The 19,873-nt window shown below is 41.5% G+C and overlaps 2 protein-coding genes across 2 annotated transcripts; one reads left to right on the top strand and one right to left on the bottom strand.

The window, feature by feature from the left end:
• Nucleotides 1–741: 741 nt before the first annotated feature.
• On the bottom strand, nt 742–2,543 carry LOC115159010 (proteasome subunit beta type-11-like). Its single transcript, XM_029708417.1, has one exon. It carries the CDS (start codon nt 2,517–2,519, stop codon nt 1,341–1,343), a length of 1,179 nt encoding a protein of 392 aa, XP_029564277.1. The 5' UTR covers nt 2,520–2,543; the 3' UTR covers nt 742–1,340.
• A 3,798-nt stretch (nt 2,544–6,341) lies between these two features.
• Nucleotides 6,342–18,567, top strand: LOC115158492 (protein sel-1 homolog 3). The gene is made up of 24 exons (XM_029707497.1): nt 6,342–6,608; nt 7,207–7,777; nt 7,997–8,123; nt 8,768–8,889; nt 9,111–9,226; nt 10,204–10,268; nt 10,472–10,595; nt 10,751–10,883; nt 10,964–11,104; nt 11,240–11,460; nt 11,571–11,750; nt 11,840–11,962; nt 12,095–12,235; nt 12,345–12,407; nt 12,496–12,672; nt 12,780–12,907; nt 15,097–15,180; nt 15,431–15,512; nt 15,713–15,788; nt 16,010–16,113; nt 16,285–16,406; nt 16,517–16,631; nt 17,028–17,091; nt 17,643–18,567. The coding sequence occupies exons 1-24, from the start codon at nt 6,543–6,545 to the stop codon at nt 17,942–17,944; spliced, it is 3,447 nt and encodes a 1,148-aa protein (XP_029563357.1). The 5' UTR covers nt 6,342–6,542; the 3' UTR covers nt 17,945–18,567.
• The last annotated feature ends 1,306 nt before the right edge of the window (nt 18,568–19,873 follow it).

Genomic DNA, 19,873 nt, shown 5'->3' on the forward strand with positions numbered 1-19,873 from the left:
CGTAGGTGGCTCGTTCTTGATACCATGTCTTGTTTTGAGATGCTTTGACTGATGTCAAGTCTATGCTAATATGGCAAACATTTGCCCGCTAGCTAACCAACAACTGTAACAATGTATTTGAGAGACAACAAGTGCTCATTGTGCACATTTATTTAAAAATGTTCAATAAACATTAGAGACGAAATATGGTTTATATGTTGTCAACAATCTAAGCCAACGCCCTCTGTTCTGTCCCATAGTTGCGCACATGCCGGCTTTGTTGCTAAACAACCAACCCGTCTATAGGCAGAGAGGAAAAGGGTATTTCGATATTATAGAAGTTCATTATGGGTTATTATTTAGTAGAAGTTTGTTAATACATGATAAAAAAAAATATTTATGAAAATATGATGGTTCACAATGATGAAAATGCAGTATTAGGCTTCATGACACATATTTCTTATTTGTTGAGAGAAATTACATGTAGTTTTACTGTACTGAAGATCTCTGAACACACAGTATGATTGATTTACCTTAAAAAATACTTTAATGGATTTTACAGCCTCACCTGATCTTCAACCTTGGTTGACCTGTCATGATATATTGCTTGTTTGTTTTTTTGCTCTTTATGCGCTTTGAGATTCTATGAAAAGCGCTATAGAAATGTAATAAATTCATATTATTATTATTCTTATTAACCTATCCCGCCTCCCTACCCCAAGGAACCATGCATATCCTTTGATAAGATACAGGCGCACCCAACAGTGACCTCTTGGCCTTACTTCTTTCTACTGGCAGATCGTGCCCCTTTTATCTCCCGAGTGGCACAGAGCCTCCAGCATGTGGACAGGGCCCGCACATCCTCATCCAGCCCTGCAGCATGGGCCGACCCCAGAGGAGAGGAGCCTCCTTCAAAACCTCTATGAGCCTTACCATAGACTCCCCGTGGTTGTCCCATTCACAGGAAACAAGGTAGATGCAGGTTGAGGACCAGGTTGTGGCCCACCTTCCTTCTGCAGTCCAGGGACATCTTGCATTAATGCCTCCAGAGTCTTCTTGGCAATTCTCAGAAATTATTATGTTTTTAATTCAACGCCATTGTGGTTCAAGACTAAATTCTAAATCAAGCACTACATTTCTATCAAGAATAAATGTGAATCATGTGAATAATCTAGTCCATAATCTGGTTTTGAACATAAATTAAATTGACCTCTGATGTTTACAAAAAGGATCAATATTCATCGGTCTACAAACAATCTCATTAAAACCCTGTAGGGTACAGTTATTGGTCCCTTACAAGTTTCTTGTTTTCTTTCTTCTTCTAAGCCTTTATTTCCAACTCTCTTTTGCCTTCTTTAGTTTCACTTCTTTCTACCACTGCTCTGCCCATCTTCCACTCCTTCCTGTTTCTCCCTCCTTCCCTTCACCTTCACTCTTTCTCTCTCCTTCTCTCTGTAATACTCCTCTCTCAGTTCCTCTCTGTCCCTGCGAGTCCACCCATGTGAGGTGATATGGTACACATCCACACAGTTCCCAGAGTATGCATCCCTGTGTGTGGCCCTGTACACAGCCTCTCTGGCCAGTGAGATGGCCTCCTCCACCGTCAGCCCCCACTGTACCCCTCCGTCCAGCACAGAGTAGGCATAGGGCGAGCCAGATCCCACAGAGAACAGCGCTCCCTGCAGGCGAGTCCCGTCACTGCAGACATAGTACAAGCTGGGGCCAGAGAGCACTAACTGTTTACCTCCAGCAGAACAGTGCTGCCGACTCATGGCTGGTGAGAGGCACGGATTCCTTCCCCGTGCCTCTGCTTGAGAGATTGAGTCACTTTCTGATGTCTTTTCCAGATCATCTGTTTCACTCCCCATCTTTGATCTGTTCTCTTGCTGATCCGCCCCTTTGCTGCCATGCTCAAGAGGACATGTCTCCACCTCACCTCCATCCCAACCACACAGAGTGGCTGCCACACACAGCTCAGTGCCCTTAAACGGGTGCAGCATGTGGGCTAGTAGCTTGGCAGCGCCAGCTGTGGACAGCCTTCTGCCATGGCGGAGCTGGTAAAGCCGGAGCTCCCGAGCCAGGATCCTCTTCCATAGGGCACAGTCGGCGGATGTGCCCGAGGTGGTGCCCACCAAGTGGGAGTGGACAGGCAGGATCTTCTGGGAGGCTGGGCAGGCCACCAGCCCATTGCAGCTGGACCGTGTGTCTGCTGCAGCTATCACTCCCCCCTGGAACATGAAGGCCAGGGTGGTGGTGCCATGAGACATGGGGAAAGGCAGAGGGACAGAGGGGGAGGAGGAGGGAGGAAAGCCAGGAGGAAAAGAGAGGAAAGGTAGGTTTGAATCCTGGTGAAGGGGGGTGATATGGTTTGGTGCAGTGTTGGGGTTGATTTGGCCAAACTGTATCGGGCTTTCACTGAGGTATTCCGCAGCTGGTATATAAAGATGCAGTGGGCTCTCACTGTTGCTCCACGACAATCCCCTGCTTGATATATCTCTGGTTCTCTTCCCAAAAAGCATGCAGGTGTCTTCCTGGGCCATGCGATGTGAAGCTTGAAAATTCCATCTAGAGTTGAGAAAAGAGTCCTTGAAACCGCACAGATCCTGTAATGCCATTGAAAAATGTGTCCCTCAATATGTAAAGTAACCTATTTATCCATATTTAATTCCCCTCCACTGTTAATCATTGATTCTTATGTTTTTTCTTTGAGAGTCCAGGTCGGGGTCTGTTTGTCTCTGTGACTGGGGATGCACTGACCTAAATGTAATAAATCACATCCTTTTTATATAGTAAATGATCCCTCAGTTGTATTGTCCAAACAAGTAGCATGACATCAATAGCATTACATTACCTCATTACTGGGACGCATAAAAAGTGTGGAGTAAGCCACGCCAGTCATCAAAAACTGTGCTTTTGAACACGATACCTGTCTCGTAAATCATATTGATGTGCTGATTGTACTGGCGTTGATTTAGATTGATGAAATTAGATTATGTGTCTGTAGTTCAGTCTATCCCCCTATTGGTGAGCCAAAAACTTGCACACCTGTGTTCAAAAAAAGTAGGCTACACTGGTCAGGAATCGTGAATTTGCCCAAGGTGTGGAAATTCTGTATACAAGGATAAGGCGAACAAATTCTATAAAGGTTTATTAGACAAACAATAGACAGACATATCCATATGGGGAGACAAACACGTTCATCCTCCAAGTTTTCCGGGCCCCTGGTCAAAACATTAAATCAGAGCTGAGACCACTCTGGTCAAAGTAGGCTATACATTTGAACATCTTAATTGCTTGAGAATAACCCTGACTGGATTACAGCTAAGGGCCCGGATACCAAGCAGGTTCTGCTTTATGGTGACCTCTGACCCTAGAGAGGTTACACAGAGGCTAAATTCCAATTGGGAATAAGCATAAACATTTTTTATTCTTAACGTTACACGCTTTTTTTTTGGAGGAAAGTGACTCTCTTTACCTCCTTTCTATCAGGACATTTCAAACAGTGGGAGAATGAAAGCAGCTTCCATGAACCCAAAAATCCTTCCAGAAAATGAAGAATGATATAAGGAAGGTAAATAGACTTCATGGAACTAACCTACTCTATTGAATAATTGCACTAGATAGGAAAAAAAGCCAGTGACCCTGAAGCGATGTTGTGCAGAGGGGCAAAAATCAACATCACATCAATTATACTTTATTAAACATCTCATGCATCATGGTACTCATGGTCTATCAGTTGAAGTCAAGTGAAATGAGTGTTGACTGTATGGTTCATAGTAATATGTTATTAGTAGCTTTCAGCAAACACTTTAATAATGCAATATCTTAGTAATTTGAAAAGATCAAGTGTTGACAGCATTCCATTGTTTCATTTTATTACGCTCCTAATCGAACAGAGCACATCTCTGGTGTTTGGGTGAAAGATAAGATGTGCCCCTGGCGTTGTGAACTCAAACAGGCTTTAAGAGACACAGTGGAAAATGTTTAACATACATAGGGTATATAAATAATTGAATAGTATGCATTTTTGTCACAGTTTCTGATTTATTTTGAGTGTGTTTCCTTGGGTTACTGCTGGAGGGCACCTTTACCTTGTTTCTAGTTTCCAGTTTACACTAATTGTTTCTTATTGGTTTCGCCTGTGTTTGATTGCCCTCTGTTCACCTGGTTGCTTGGCTATTTCGGTTCCTCTGTTGGCCTGGATCCTAGCTTAGGTCTTATGTTTTGTTTAGTGCATTCTTGTGCTATTGCCTTGTTTCTGTCAAGACTTAAGTAAAGATCTGGATTTACCCTTACCTCTGCTTGCTGTGTTTCTCTGCTACTGGGATCGAGTTCGTACAAGCATCACTGTAACAGTTTTTGTCAATCTGACATGATTTCAAATTTTTATTTCTCAATTCGATAGAGTTTGAATAACTCCAGTGATTTAAGTAAGACGGTAATTTCATATAAAAAAAATGTTTCCATTGCGTGGAACACTTTCCAAAATGTCTTAATGTGTTTCTTTTTCTGTTTTGGTTTTGTATGTATTGCTTTGAATTATGTATTACTGCACCTTTGGAGCTAGAAACATAAGCATTTCGTCCCACTTGCGATAACATCTGCAAAATATGTGTACATGACCAATAAGATTTGATTTGAAAATGTAGTTAAATAGATCCAAAGAAATGTTTTTAGTACAAGGGTTGTGAAACAAAAAGAGCTGATAAGCCTTCACCAACTTTTTCAGGCCTTTGCAGAATTGTTAAACAACAGGATTCATATTTTGACTATTTGATCTCCCAGGGACAGAAAGTACAGAACTCAAGCCATACGTCAATGCAACAGGTCTAGACGATAAGATTACAAGTGGAAGGAGGTCTGGGATTGTTTACTTTAGTAGGTTCCTATTTGCTTAATGGGACCCTGTGTTGTCTGATGTGTCTCCAGTATGAGTATATGTATGGTTTTATCTAGGCTTCCTGACAAAATGCAGTAAGATTGATTAGAAAAGAGAGGGAGGTACATAGGCCTAGTAATAGTGACTTTTTTGGACTGATTTCAGATTTAGCATACTGAAAACAAATGTAAAAAAAATATATTCTTCCAGGAGAGGATGTGGGGTCCCCTACCCAGTATTCTGATGAGTTTAACAATTATTATATATCACTCCCTTTAAAAGGCTTCCTGAGGCCTGCTGCCTTGAGAGAGCAGTTAGTGAAATTCTGCAGCTCTATAAAGGTACCCAAAACTGGCCATTAAGGGAGCTCCCAATTAATTAAGGCCTGGCCATTTGTTTGTTTTTGCCCCTACATTTCTGAAGTATCGATTGTCTGAATTTTGGTTTCATGCATGCAAATTCTCCTGATGAAAAATATACTGGAAAACAATGTGTGACCTTGGAAAGTGTTCTATATTTGTTCTTTGACTTAGAAAATGTGGAGTAACTTGTGTAGTTCAGTAGGAGAAAAAAATCTAATTTATTCTCTCTGAGATTTTATTTTAAGGCAGCAAAATATTTAGACTAAGCAAGGGGTGTGTAGACTTTCACTAGGGACTGTATTTCTCCCTTTCTGTAAGTGTATGTTCTGCCAGTGTCTGTTTTGTGCTAAATTAGGTCTTAAATTCGAATGGTAGTTGATACTCTGTTGATAATATCTGTTGATAATATTGACGCCAGGCTGCTGAAGGTAAGGACAGTTTCTAAACCCAGAGCCGCAACATCGCGAGACTTCCGGGAACGATTGTGAAACAGACCAGGCAGGGGTTTGAGAAGTCAATGAGAGAGGTGAACAATTCTTCCTTAGTTGTACATTTTTTCAAAATCGAAAGGCACAACCTAGATTCCAGCAAATGTTTTACATAGTTGAAAATGTTATTACTACAACCTCGTGAAAGTGACAAACTGACACATTTTCATTTGCGTCAAAAACAACTTTATATCGAAGGAGTGCCTAGGATTTTAAGACTTGCACATGCGCAGTTGATGTGATTCTGCACAGCCAAGACATCGCCTACAAGTGTGATCGGGGATTTCTGTTGGAGAAGCACTTTCTGCTTATCTTCACACTGTACTTTCTTTCGCTTTATTGTGTGATAAACTGATTTCCTCGTGTTTATAGAACATTGGTGATGTGAGATTATGATGTATGAGGAGAAACGTGTTGCTGAAATACTGCCTACAAATGTATCCAATGATGATGTTTAATAAATCATATTTTTTGCCACTCTGCACAACCTCGCCAAAGGGTCACTGGCTCTGTCGGGGGCTGTGTCCAACAGGTTTACTATAAAGTATGTAGCGAACGACAGAGTAGCGGAAGGATTTAGTGTGTCGTCAGGCTACTTTTGCACGGCGTAATAGGCTCCACCTGCAGAACAGGTGCTACCAGATAGCTCCACCTGTATCACGGAAGTGAGGAGTAACGAGGCAACGCAACAGAAAGCTGTATTTGGATTAATAACATTGAATTTAACACATTAATATAATTATAACCACTATTTGAACATTAAATAACATTCGATATAGTCCTAAAAAATCGTCAAGACAGAATTCAAGGATTGTATGAAATGCACACTTGAAAATGAACGTTTTTGAAAGTTTTAACCTTTGTGGACATGCTGTCACCGTTGTAATTGTTTTGTCGCTGGTAAGAAATATACATAATTGAGTATCTAATACAAGGATAATGAATATGGCTATGTAAACTGTAGTCTATTTGAATAAATTGCAAACTTGTGTAAATATTTGTGTGTAGTTTACAGACTACCACCACACATCACAACTCACAACTAATATCCTCAAATGTCACATTTAGTGCCTGGTCATTAGCTTACCTCGTTTCAAATGTGATGTTTAATATGTACATACCAGACTAGGCCCACGATGCTTTTGGCCATTTTCAGCAATTTAAATCTGTATGAATATGCCTTTTACCAGTCTTAAATTCCAACAAAAGTGATTATATTCCAGCCATAACACACTGATAGTCACCAGTGCAGCCTGGAGGCATCTCCGAATGAATCTTTCAAACAAGTTAGAGTGAGGAAAATTCCCCCAGGCTTTACTCATTATTTCAGTTTTCTTGGTTTTATAAAGGGATAATACACTAGAGACATTGCCCATTTATTATAGTAAACCATTCAAGGAGAGGTATTCTGAACACCAAGCAAGCATGCTATGCAATGGACATAACGTTACTGTTGAATCCAGCTAATTTCCACCTATATGTAATTCATCTCGACCAGGCACTATGTGAGTCTTCAACCCACACCATGTCTACCTCCTCATCCCCAGCTGGAGAGAGCTCAGTGCTGCATGGCGATTCCATACAGTTTGACTTGGTCCCAGACATAGTGATGCATGGCTCAGTGGTCCAAGTTAGTTACCAGTGCTCCAGGGCCTGTGAGGTGGGAGTGGAGGTGGTGGTCTCCACACAGACCAAGACAGAAGTGGCTGTCTTCAGGAGGAGATGGACCAACCACAGACACCTCCATGTCCCCAGGACTCATCCAGTGAAGCTTTGGTTCCCTCCAGGCATGGCCTACAGAAAGGACCTCTTCATGAGGCGCACATTGGACGTCCATAATGTGATGGTTCGAGCCTGGTTGGACCACCTTGAGCAAGACAAAGGAGACAAAGGCCATGTGAATAGGACCAACACATACAATGGGTCCCTGGTGAGGACGTTCAAAGTGCTTCAGGCAGTACTTCCCTCTGAGCGTCCAGCTAGACTTTATCCTGGGTGCTTCTCCTGGATGGCTGATCTTATGTGGCAGCTGACCAGAGACAGAATCCACCAGTGCCCACATGAGTCAGGTCTGGTCTCAATCAACCAATCATGTTTTGTACTATATGTGTGTGTTACAATTAGACTCACATTGCTGTCACGTACACTTTATGATAAACAGTTTGGTGCCAGTGAATTGAGACATAGAAAGAAAAATACTGACATATTATTTATTTTGTTAAAGAAGGTATTCTCTGTCCTTGTTATAGTTGTAGTGTATACTAATATTTTCTTGAATTGATTTGTAGACACTGTGGATATGTTGACATTTCCAATGGTTAGCACTGGAAAGAGTTTTGGAGTGATTCGCAAGATCCACCCTTTCATCAACAGAGATCTTGAGAGAGATCGTGTCCTCACTGTGGAGCAGCCCAGGTTTGGATTTAACTTCCCTCTAAATAGTATTTATTTGCATTCATGACACATTTCCCTACATTATCATGAGAGCTGATCCTTTGGGTAGTCTTGTGGACAACAACTCTCTGCAAGTGCACTGACAATGTCACCTGGAATGACTCACATAAACATGAATAGTTATAACCAGTATAATGCCAAATTAATTATACAATATATTGTGACCTCTCTTACAAAGTGAGTTATTTTAAAGTTCAACTAAAAGGGTCCATGATTTAGCATTTTGAAAATGATAGTTTCAGTCATCTGATGTTTCTGACTCCATGCACCTCCTTAGGTCAGTTACAGAAAGATCTCTGTCATTTCAATGCTGACAGCTCATTTCACTTCCATTTTGAATTCACTTAGCATATACATTTCCATATGCTACAGTTCTTTATTGTTTACATGCTTTAAACAATGCATTGAAAGATCCTATGTAGAAGATGATACCAGTGGACATGCTTTATGGATGCTTAAGGATGGATGCATAATCAAAAATCTAATCAAGATATAATCACAGATTACAACTACACAAATTCATTAAATCTCCTCCCTGCGGCAGCTATGGAACAGTGACACAGAAAATGGAATGTGAAAGATCTCATTAATCTCCCTTTCCCCAGTATCACAGTGTCTATATGGGTCTTTCTGGTGCAGTGGTGTGACAAGAAACTGTGTGGAATCATCCATCATGTTGATCAGAACAGCAAATACGACACTCCTCTGATGCAGCTCACTAACACAGGTGAGGCATAGCATGGAAGCTTGTTGTGGATTCACCTGATAGGATGTCAGTGTGTATTTGTTCTCTTTCAGTCTCACTTGATACTTATGATGTAATGTTGGGCTGTGAATGTGATCAAGCTGCTGTGTCTTTGAGCGGTAGGTAGTGTTATGATTGGATATCAGCATGCATTATGGTAGATGTCTGTCTTATGATTTAATAAAGTACTGTCTACTGTTTAGGAGATATCATAATTCAGGTTCGTGTGGTGTCTGGGGGAGATCAGGCATTCAGAGCCCACACAGCTCTGCCTCTCTGGACCTGGATCAGACTAGACTGCTTCATACAAGGCTCCAAGGTACCATACAATTGAATTTAATAAACTATTATTCCAATGATGGGAAATTGGATATGTCACCAGCAAGATATACTGAACAGAAATCTACATGCAACATGCATCAATTGAAAATATGTGACTAAGTTGCATTTCATATAAACTGGGCAGTGGTACTAGGGAGCCAGGCCCAGCCATTCAGAATTTGTTTTCCCCCACAAACGACCTTTATTACAGACATAAATAATCCTCATCACCCACCGCCCGTCAGACGATCCCACAGGTGAAGAAGCCGGATGTGGAGGTCCTGGGCTGGCGTGGTTACATGTGGTCTGCGGCCGGTTGGACGTACTGTCAAATTCTCTAAAACGACATTGGAGGCAGCTTATAGTAGAGAAATGAACATTTGAATTATCTGGCAACAGCTCTGGTGGACATTCCTGCAGACAGCATGCCAATTGCACGCTCCCTCAAAATTTGTGACATCTGTGGCATTGTGTTGTGTGACAAAACTACTCATTTTAAAGTGGCCTTTTATTGTCCCCAGCACAAGGTGCACCTGTGTAATGGTCATGCTGTTTAATCAGCTTCTTGATATGCCACACTTGTCAGGTGGATGGATAAACTTGGTAAAGGATAAATGCTTACTAACAGGGATGTAAACACATTTGTACACAACCTTTGAGATAAATAAGCTTTTTGTGTGTATAGAAAATGTCTGGGATTTTTTATTTCAGATCATGAAACATGGGACCAACACTTTACATGTTTTGTTTATATTTTTGTTCAGTGTACATACAGCAACAACATATGCATACAGTACATCAGAGACACAATTGGTAGCTTAGGGTGCTACAGTTAGGAATGGGGTATATCATTAAAGTCCCATGTCAGAATCTACATCCCATCTTTTCACATCATGATATTTATACATACTTTATATATTGGAGTTTGGAGTTTTGGGGCTATGATTATAAATGTATGTCTTGTGTGTCTTTCAGGTGACACTGCAAGTTAAACCTGAAATGACATTGGGAGGAATGGTGGAGCACACACACATATTTGAGTAAGCCATCAAAGCTTTTTGGATAATTACAAACTTTTTTTAGCCATAAATATTTTGATATGTAAACACAGAAATGGGATTGGAGTGAACTTTGGTGTTTTTAAGACTAGCACACTTCAAACTGCACCAAAAGCCTTGAGGAGGGCTTTGCATAACTTAGTGTCAATATTTCTTTTGAATGTTGAGTTCTGAATATTTTGCAGCTTTCAGAGTGACATCCACTACAATGACACTGGTGGATACTTTGTGATTGGAGGGGGCAGGTTCATGCCAGGTTTCCATGGATATTTTGGACCAATCAAATACTATCGTTTGGGCACAGAAAAGGTGTGTCCAAATGCCTTGAAACTTTTTTTTAAACAATTGTTCAATATGAGAAATGAAAATGCACAGAAATGTACTATATAGGCCTTACTGTACTACTGTATTAAGAGGTATATGTTCATGTTGTTACAGTATAATGACAGTTAGATATATTACAGGTGATCAACTTCCTTTCCCCTGCCAAGACATTAGAGGGCCTGGAAAAGACTCACAGAGAGTGTGATGTTATCAGAGAAGTCACTGCAGCCTTTCTTCAGGCTGTGACACACAACCAGGAAGTCTTTATGACAGGTGAGCTCTATACTGTGTAGATTCATGTTTAGTCATCTGTGTGAGTGGTGTGCCAGATCTGACTGAGTTAGATTTTTCAGGTTTGTGTCACTCTCACTACATCAGTTTATGGAGAAGGTTTGGACAGAATACATGTAGGCAGACATGGACCTGGGAAGCACAGAAGAAGCACCGTGCACTTTTCACCTTCTTAGAGACCCAGCAAAAGGACTTCACCACAGGTATATTACCTATAGGCTACCCATCTCATACAGGTGCCTTATGTACTTAAACCTACATCACCTGCAGGTAGTGTTTTACTGCACCTCACATATTCTTGGTTACATTTACAGTATCTACTCCATTGATACCTGTAGGAACTAAGAACAGGAGAACACCCCTTCACCTTGGAAGAAGATTGTTTGAGCAGGTAGTGAATAGACTGTCCAATAGAGGAAGCAACCAGATGGACTCCACCACCACCTCCTCCCTGATAGCCCTACTGCAGATGTCCTCCTGCTATGGCTACCACCACGCCTCCTTGCTGCTCTCCACCATCCACCTGGCTGGCCTGGGGGCCCCTGTGGACCAACAGCAGGTAGCGACCAGTCACCTGACCTCATCACTGGTAATGCCACCTTTGTCATGAGCTGTATGTGACCCCGGACCCATGATGAGTGACCTTGTTATGACCTCTGTGTATTCCAGGGTCATGTCTACAGTCTGATTGGTGCACTGGGAGACAACCGTTTAGCCCTCATGCATTTGGGCTACAAACACACACAAGGAATTGACGGGTTCCCCAAAGACTTTGACATGGCGTACAGTTACTACTCCAATGTTGGGGCACAGACCAGTATTGACCAAGGGCGGGTACTGGGGAATCAGGTGAATTTATAAAAAAAAGGACTTGAGGAACTTTAGTTGTTCTGTTACATTAGTATAACTGTTAACCATACATTTCCTCTCACCCCAAGCAATATATCACTGAGCATATTCTTATAAGCAATGAGGACCACCTGAACAGCCTAACTCATGAGACAGGTGACACCTTTCAGTATATCAAATTTCAAGCTGACAGAGGAGACGTTGAGTCACAGGTACAGTATATATCAAAATACTTAGAAATCATTGCACTTTTAGTCTAGAAAGTACTTAGAAGTGTCTTCTACGTCAAGTTAGGAATAATTCAAGGGAATTCATCTGAAAATGACACAACTTCATTTATGCAGAAACTTTTAGCAAAGCTTCTATTCTGGGGTCAAAATGGTGTCTCTAAGGACGTTGGGAGTGCAGTTAAGTGGTACACTAAGAGTGCCATGGAGCTGGAGGATCCTGCAGCCATGTATGAGTACTCTATCTTATTATTTAAGGTAAGCATAATGTCTTGTGTAAGTAGGGGATATAGGACTTCAATATTGCCAGATATGTGTTGTGTATGTGTAGACTGATTAGAGGACTGATTGATAATGGTCTTTCCAGGGACAGGGGGTGAAGAGGAACATGACTCTGGGTCTTCAGATATTGGAGAAAGCTGCAGCCAAGGTATGTGTGCTGTAATACTCTACCTTGTGATGTGTGTTTATGTGTGTCTATGTGTGTCTTGCCTTTAATGTGCATCGCTGACCCCCAGGGTTCAGTCCAAGCCTTGAATGGGCTGGGATGGTATTACAGCACCATACTGAGAGACTACAAGACTGCCTACAAGTACTTTGAACAGGCTGCCCACAATGGCAGTCATGACGGCATGTTTAACCTGGGTGTGTATCACTTAAATGGGAAGAACCCACACAACCCAGAAAAGAATGAGGTAGGACCAACCTCATCCACCCTTTTTGAAAGCAACTTGAGTTTTAAGTTGGAAACCTTTTACAGATTTATGAAGGGTGTTTTCATTGTGTTTTCTGTACTCCCCAGACTGCTGCGTTTCATCTCTTCCTAAACTCCTCCCTCTATGGTCACGTGGATGGGGCGGTGGAGGCGGCCTGGTACCTGTCCACAGGAAACCTGGAGGGGGTCTCCCAGGACACAGAGAGGGCTGTGATGTAAGTCTCTTATCCGCTCAGGGAGTGAAGAAAACTCCTGTTTTTTTACTTTTTTTTTATTTGACCTTTGACCATTTAAGTAGGCAGGTCAGTTAAGAACAAATTCTTATTTTCAATGACGGCCTAGGAACAGTGGGTTAACTGCCTTGTTCAGGGGCAGAACAACAGATTTGTACCTTGTCAGCTCGGGGATTCGAACTTGCAACCATTTCAATTACTAGTCCAACGCTCAAACCACTAGGCTACCCTGCCGCTACCCTCTGGTCCACTGCACCAGAGGGTAGCCTGCAGAAAAGTGTCATCTGACTAAATGCTGGACTAATTCAAGGACCTGTGTATTTGCATATATAATAATAAGTGCCACTGTCACAGCATGGCTTAGAGCGAGAGACCCTGCGTAGTGCTGAGTTACTCATGTCTTATCAATCCCCAGATGAAGCTGTTAGTGTCACAAAAATATCTTAGATCAGGGCTGATGTGTCAGAGTAAGAGTAAACCTTTAGTCACTGAGTTTATTGTAGTCCTAGGTGTTCTGTACCAAATGTGTACAGTCGTAGCCAAAAGTTTTGAGAATGACACAAATATTAATTTTCACAAAGTCTGCTGCCTCAGTTTGTATGATGGCAATTTGCATATACTCCAGAATGTTGAAGAGTGATCAGATGAATTGCAATTAATTGCAAAGTCCCTCTTTGCCATGCAAATGAACTGAATTCCAAAAAAAACATTTCCACTGCATTTCAGCCCGGCCACAAAAGGAGCAGCTGACATCATGTCAGTGATTCTCTCATTAACACAGGTGTGAGTGTTGACGAGGACAAGGTTGGAGATCACTCTGTCGTGCTGATTGAGTTCGAATAACAGATTGGAAGCTTCAAAAGGAGGGTGGTGCTTGGAATCATTGTTTTTCCTCTGTCAGCCATGGAAACACATGCCGTCATCATTGCTTTGCACAAAAAGGGCTTCACAGGCAAGAATATTGCTGCCAGTAAGATTGCACCTAAATCAACCATTTATCGGATCATCAAGAACTTCAAGGAGAGTGGTTTAATTGTTGTGAAGAAGGCTTCAGGGCGCCCAAGAAAGTCCAGCAAGCGCCAGGACCATCTCCTAAAGTTGATTCAACTGCGGGATCGGGGCACCACCAGTACAGAGCTTGCTCGGGAATGGCAGCAGGCAAGTGTGAGTGCATCTGCACGCACAGTGAGGCGAAGGCTTTTGGAGGATGGCCTCTCCAGGAAAAACATCAGGGACAGACTGATTTTCTGCAAAAGGTACAGGGATTGGACTGCTGAGGACTGGGGTAAAGTCATTTTCTCTGATGAATCCCCTTTCCGATTGTTTGGGGCATCCGGAAAAAAGCTTGTCCGGAGAAGACAAGGTGAGCGCTACCATCAGTCCTGTGTCATGCCAACAGTAAAGCATCTTGAGACCATTCATGTGTGGGGTTGCTTCTCAGCCAAGGGATTGGGCTCACTCACATGCCTAAGAACACAGCCATGAATAAAGAATGGTACCAACACATCCTCCGAGAGCAACTTCTCCCAACCATCCAGGAACAGTTTGGTGACGAACAATGCATTTTCCAGCATGATGGAGCACCTTGCCATAAGGAAAAAATTATAACTAAGTGGCTCGGGGAACAAAACATTGATATTTTGGGTCCATGGCCAGGAAACTCCCCAGACCTTAATCCCATTGAGAACTTGTGGTCAATCCTCAAGAGGCGGGTGGACAAACAAAAACTCACAAATTCTGACAAACTCCAAGCATTGATTATGCAAGAATGGGCTGCCATCAGTCAGGATGTGGCCCAGAAGTTAATTGACCGCATGCCAGGGTGGATTGCAGAGGTCTTGAAAAAGAATGGTCAACACTGCAAATATTGACTCTTTGCATCAACTTCATGTAATTGTCAATAAAAGCCTTTGACACTTATGAAATGCTTGTAATTATACTTCAGTATTCCATAGTAACATCTGACAAAAATATCTAAAGACACTGAAGCAGCAAACTTTGTGGAAATTAATATTTGTGTCATTCTCAAAACTTTTGGCCACGTCTGTACTTTCTGTTGTTTTATGGTAATAATGATGTCATGATAATAACAATACTTTGTTGATGTCATTATGTGATGAACCTCTCTGATTCAATACTTGTTTTATGTATTATGTTGTCCTCCCCTCTAGCATGCTGAAACAGATCTGTGAGCAGAATGGTTACCTGGGATACATCGTAAGAGAGGCTCTCCAAGTCTACCTCCAGGGCTCCCGGTGAGAGAAGCAAAATAGACTCTAGTTCATCAGTCCAATTTCCCTCATATTCATTTGATTTGTCAAATCGAGTTACTGATGTTACAGTGTTTGTGAGTGTGCGCGCGTGTGTGTGTGTGTGTGTGTGTGTGTGTGTGTGTGTGTGTGTGTGTGTGTGTGTGTGTGTGTGTGTGCATGTGTGTGTACATGGGTATGGGTTAATATTAGCCTGTTGTATTGTTGTAGAGTTTTTTCTGTATTGTTCCTAAAGGGGCGAGGCTCTGGTCAGGTATGCCCTTGCCGCTGAAACAGGTTTGGGAGTGGCCCAGAATAATGTCGCCTACCTATGTGAGGTAAGGAGTCTGGTATTTGAGTTCTTATTTTCTCATGGAAAGGTACTACATCTCTCATATTCTTCTAAAGCCAATTAGTTCAGATTTAGTGACACATTCATTTGAGAGACACACAAAGACACCCCAGGGCCTTGACAGAGAGACATTCATTACCATAAGCCATATCATACACTTGAGTTACCACTCTTTTTTGATTGCAGGAGTTGAAGCAGAGCTATGATTGTCAATGGAGGTATTATAACCATTCCACAATGAACTATGCCCCACATGATTCTGGTGAGTTCCTGTCCTACAGTGTCATCACAGCCTCTAGTCAGTAGTGGAAAAGCTAGTTTACATAAAGCACCTGTTTCTCTGTTAGCCTGGTCCCAGATCTGTTTGTGCTCTTGCCAACTCCATTGCTTTCATTGTCAAGCCAAACATTTGGCATTACAAAGAGTGACAATGAGTTGGCATGATGGCACAGACTGACACTCAGGCTATCGCTCTGGTTCCAGGTTTGCTGAAGATGGGCGACTACTACTACTCAAGCAGCGGGCTAGGAGCTGTTGATCAGGCTATATCACTGTACAGCAGAGCAGCCCTGGCAGGCAGTCCTCAGGTGTCTTACCATGTATTATCACTGTCATTTACATGCTACAATTAAGCCTCCAGAATCTTTGAGCCTTCTGTAAAAGTAACAGTAATCAGAATTACAATGCATTCATACATGTCAGTTTGCATGTTTTTGATTACTGTTCTTATAATGATTTTTTCCCTTATGAACTCTCAGGGAATATATAAGTTGGTGGTTTTGGCAGAAGAGGGACATGATGTCCCATTGATCATCAGAGACAGATTAAACATATCAATTCATGACGGGCTGGACATTGTGGTGGAGAGACTCTTACAAAGGTACTTCCCCTTCTACTTAGCAGAATCATATCAGACTCATCATGACTAATGAATAATAGACTGTGTAGGCCAATGCTTTGTTTTTGTTTTGTTCTGTTTTTCCCCCATAGATGTGTAGAGTTGGATGAAGATGAGGATCTGACACCATGTACTTTAGCTCTACTCAGAGTCCGCATGGGAAAATCCTGGAGAAAAATGACTCAAGACCCTATACAGCTGTCATTGGTAGGCCTTTATCTTTAAGTATGACAAGGATCAGTGTTTCTCTTGCTCACCATGTGATCTGACCATGACTAGTCAGACCCATATGGCAATGTCTATATCAATCACATCCCACTGGCCACAGACGTCAGTTCAAATTTTGTCATGTCATTGGATTTAGGTTAAATTTGGGGTGAAATGGCCTTACGTTGATGACTTTTTGCAAATCCAATCAGTTTTCCACATTGATTCAACCTCTTCACATTGATTATTTGGTTGAAATGACATGGGAACAAAGTTGATTCAACCTGTTTTTTGCCAAGTGGGATAGCTCATGGTTTTTAACAAAATAAAATGCAAGACAATTTCAAAGTTGTCTAATGGTAATGCAAATGTTATCCTGTAAATCCTGTCTTCCAGGTTTATATATCTGTCGTTACTCTCATCATTGCTCTGGTTACTGTGCTAATCCAAAGTGCTCTGGGTAAGTCAGTTTCCTGAGTACCTCCTTGCTAAAATACTGTTACATTTCAGTGTAATAGTGAATAGTCTTAATGTCCACCTATCATGATCACATTTCCATATCTTATCACCACCTCTGTATAGGCATCTACATATGAATGCCACACGGTGGTACTGTTGCCTCAGTTGGTTATCTGTCACAAACTTGTTGTGTTACAGCTACAGCCTACTGTTAAATACATCAGAGGAGGCTGGTGAAGAGAGGACCGCTCATAATAATGGCTGGATTGGAATCAATGGAATGGTATCAAAAACTTGGAAACCATGTGTTTGATACTGTCCCATTTATTCCATTCCGGCCATTACAATGAGAACGTCCTCCGATTTAAAGCAACACCAGTCACCATTGGAATACTGTACCGTTCTGCATGTGTCATATTTATATTTGTCCCCTCTTTTGTAAATATAGAAAGCCTATGTTAAATTGTAAAACTGACCCATTGTTTTTTCATGACAAACTCTTGTGATTTATTACATCAATGCTTGACTGGTAGACTGTTTCTTTGCCCCCAGAGTGTCTCCAAGTGCACATCCCAGCTAGACAACGTAGGCATACACCTGACCGTGCAGTAGATGACAGGACAGGGACATCCCCTGTCAATCAAGCAGAAGTCAATGGGAATGGACAGCAGGATCAGAATGACCCCATCAGGAGAGAAGACAGAATGTCCAGAACTGTTAGAATGGCCCAGGGTCTATGGTCCATTCTACTGAGGGATGGACAGAGAGTGCAGCAGACGGTTGACCTGGCTGTTACTGTGTCTGGGGTGTGTCTCTGTGTCCTCTGCACATTGATCCTCCATCATCTGCTCTGATAGTTGTCTTACACAGCACAGGAAATTACAACACAGGAAATGCCTGAGACAGGAGATAACATATAAAGGAATGTATATGCTTTATGTTGGGAAGCAAGCATGTAAATATTATAAAACTGCATTTTCTGAGATATCTGACTAATTTTAACTGACAAGTGGGAGTGAACAGAATCATATGACTGATGCAGATGTAGAATCTTAATTTGATCACTCTTTTGTTGCTGAGAATTTTTCTGTACAGCAGGAAATGCAGATGAACTTTGTGATTTGCATAAATTCACTGAAAACTCACATTTACAAACAGTATTGCACTTTTCATGTAGCCTACTTTTGGCCAGCTAATAGCCTAACCGCCGAGCAACATTGTGGACTAAATGTTCAAAACCTGTTGCTGCAGGATTATTTTACTGTGGCAATATAGGGCAAATTAAGATCCTACATCTGTAGGTGTATGAGTCTGCTATCTGGTTGTTTTGTTTCAGCCGCATGGTGCTGAATCACACGTTTTTTCTGTGGCTCCTAAACGTCTGTCTGTTTGGGGCCGGTACGTTAGTTTAGTCCAAGGCTGATTAGAAGGACTAGTTTCTGCTGGTTAACTTATTACAGTTTTTGTCTGAGCAGTTGTCCAGAATCTGCTTGATTTATTGGTAAGGGTTATGAATCATACGTACAGTTGAAGTCGGAAGTTTACATACACCTTAGCCAAATACAGTACATTTAAACTCAGTTTTTCACAATTCCTGACATTTAATCCTAGTAAAAATGTCCTGTCTTAGGTCAGTTAGGATCACCACTTTATTTTAAGAATGTGAAATGTCAGAATAATAGTAGAGTGATTTATTTCAGCTTTTATTTCTTTCATCACATTCCCAGTCAGAAGTTTACATACACTCAATTAGTATTTGGTAGCATTACCTTTAAATTGTTTAACTGTTTATAGGCACAGTCAACTTAGTGTATGTAAACTTCTGACCCACTGGAATTGTGATACAGTTGTGATAAGTTAAATAATCTGTCTGTAAACAATTGTTGGAAAAATGACTTGTGTCATGCACAACCGAACTGACTTGCCAAAACTATAGTTTGTTAGCAAGAAATTTGTGGAGTGGTTGAAAAACGAGTTTTATTGACTCCAACCTAAGTGTATGTAAACTTCCGACTTCAACTGTAACTATGATGGGTTACTCAGAGTAAATATGGTGGGTCCGCAAGAGTATGTGCAGTGTGTGCAGCATTCCTTGACCCTTGCCCAGGGTGTCACGCCCTGACCGTAGAGATCCTTTTTATTCCTGTATTTGGTTAGGTCGGGGTGTGATTTGGGTGGGCATTCTAGATTATGTATTTCTATGTTGGCCTGATATGGTTCCCAATCAGAGGCAGCTGTCTTTCGTTGTCTCTGATTGGGGATCATATTTAGGCAGCCTTTTCCCACTGGGTTTTTGTGGGATCTTGATTTTGTATAGCTGCTGTTGTTTTGTTAGTTTCTGTGTAGCCTGCAGAACTTTACGTTCGTTCTTGTATTTTTGTTGTTTTGACGGTGTTCATTTGAATAAAGAGAAAATGTTCGCCTACCATGCGGCACCTTGGTCTCGTTCTTACGATGAACGTAACACAGGGTTTAAGTCTGAATTTTCTTCATGCAATGAACTGTCTGTTCTCCGTATGTGGGTCAATGAGTGAGATATGATTGTATTCTGTGAAACACACTAAGCCCCATCATTATGTTTATTTATTTATTTTATTTATTTCACCTTTATTTAACCAGGTAGGCAAGTTGAGAACAAGTTCTCATTTACAATTGCGACCTGGCCAAGATAAAGCAAAGCAGTTCGACAACATACAAAAACACAGAGTTACACATGGAGTAAAACAACATACAATCAATGATGCAGTAGAAAAAATAAGACTATATACAATGTGAGCAAATGA

The sequence above is a fragment of the Salmo trutta genome, chromosome 22 (assembly GCF_901001165.1).
Source record: "Salmo trutta chromosome 22, fSalTru1.1, whole genome shotgun sequence".
In the NCBI taxonomy this organism is placed as follows: Eukaryota; Metazoa; Chordata; class Actinopteri; order Salmoniformes; family Salmonidae; genus Salmo; species Salmo trutta.

Coding starts and splice junctions, on each gene's coding strand:
- LOC115159010 (XM_029708417.1), bottom strand. CDS start 2,519: ATGGCCCAGGAAGACACCTGCATGCTTTTTGGGAAGAGAACCAGAGAT.
- LOC115158492 (XM_029707497.1), top strand. CDS start 6,543: ATGAACGTTTTTGAAAGTTTTAACCTTTGTGGACATGCTGTCACCGTT. Junction 11,105..11,239: donor GCAAAAGGACTTCACCACAG/GTATATTACCTA, acceptor TGATACCTGTAG/GAACTAAGAACAGGAGAACA. Junction 16,632..17,027: donor ACCCTATACAGCTGTCATTG/GTAGGCCTTTAT, acceptor CCTGTCTTCCAG/GTTTATATATCTGTCGTTAC.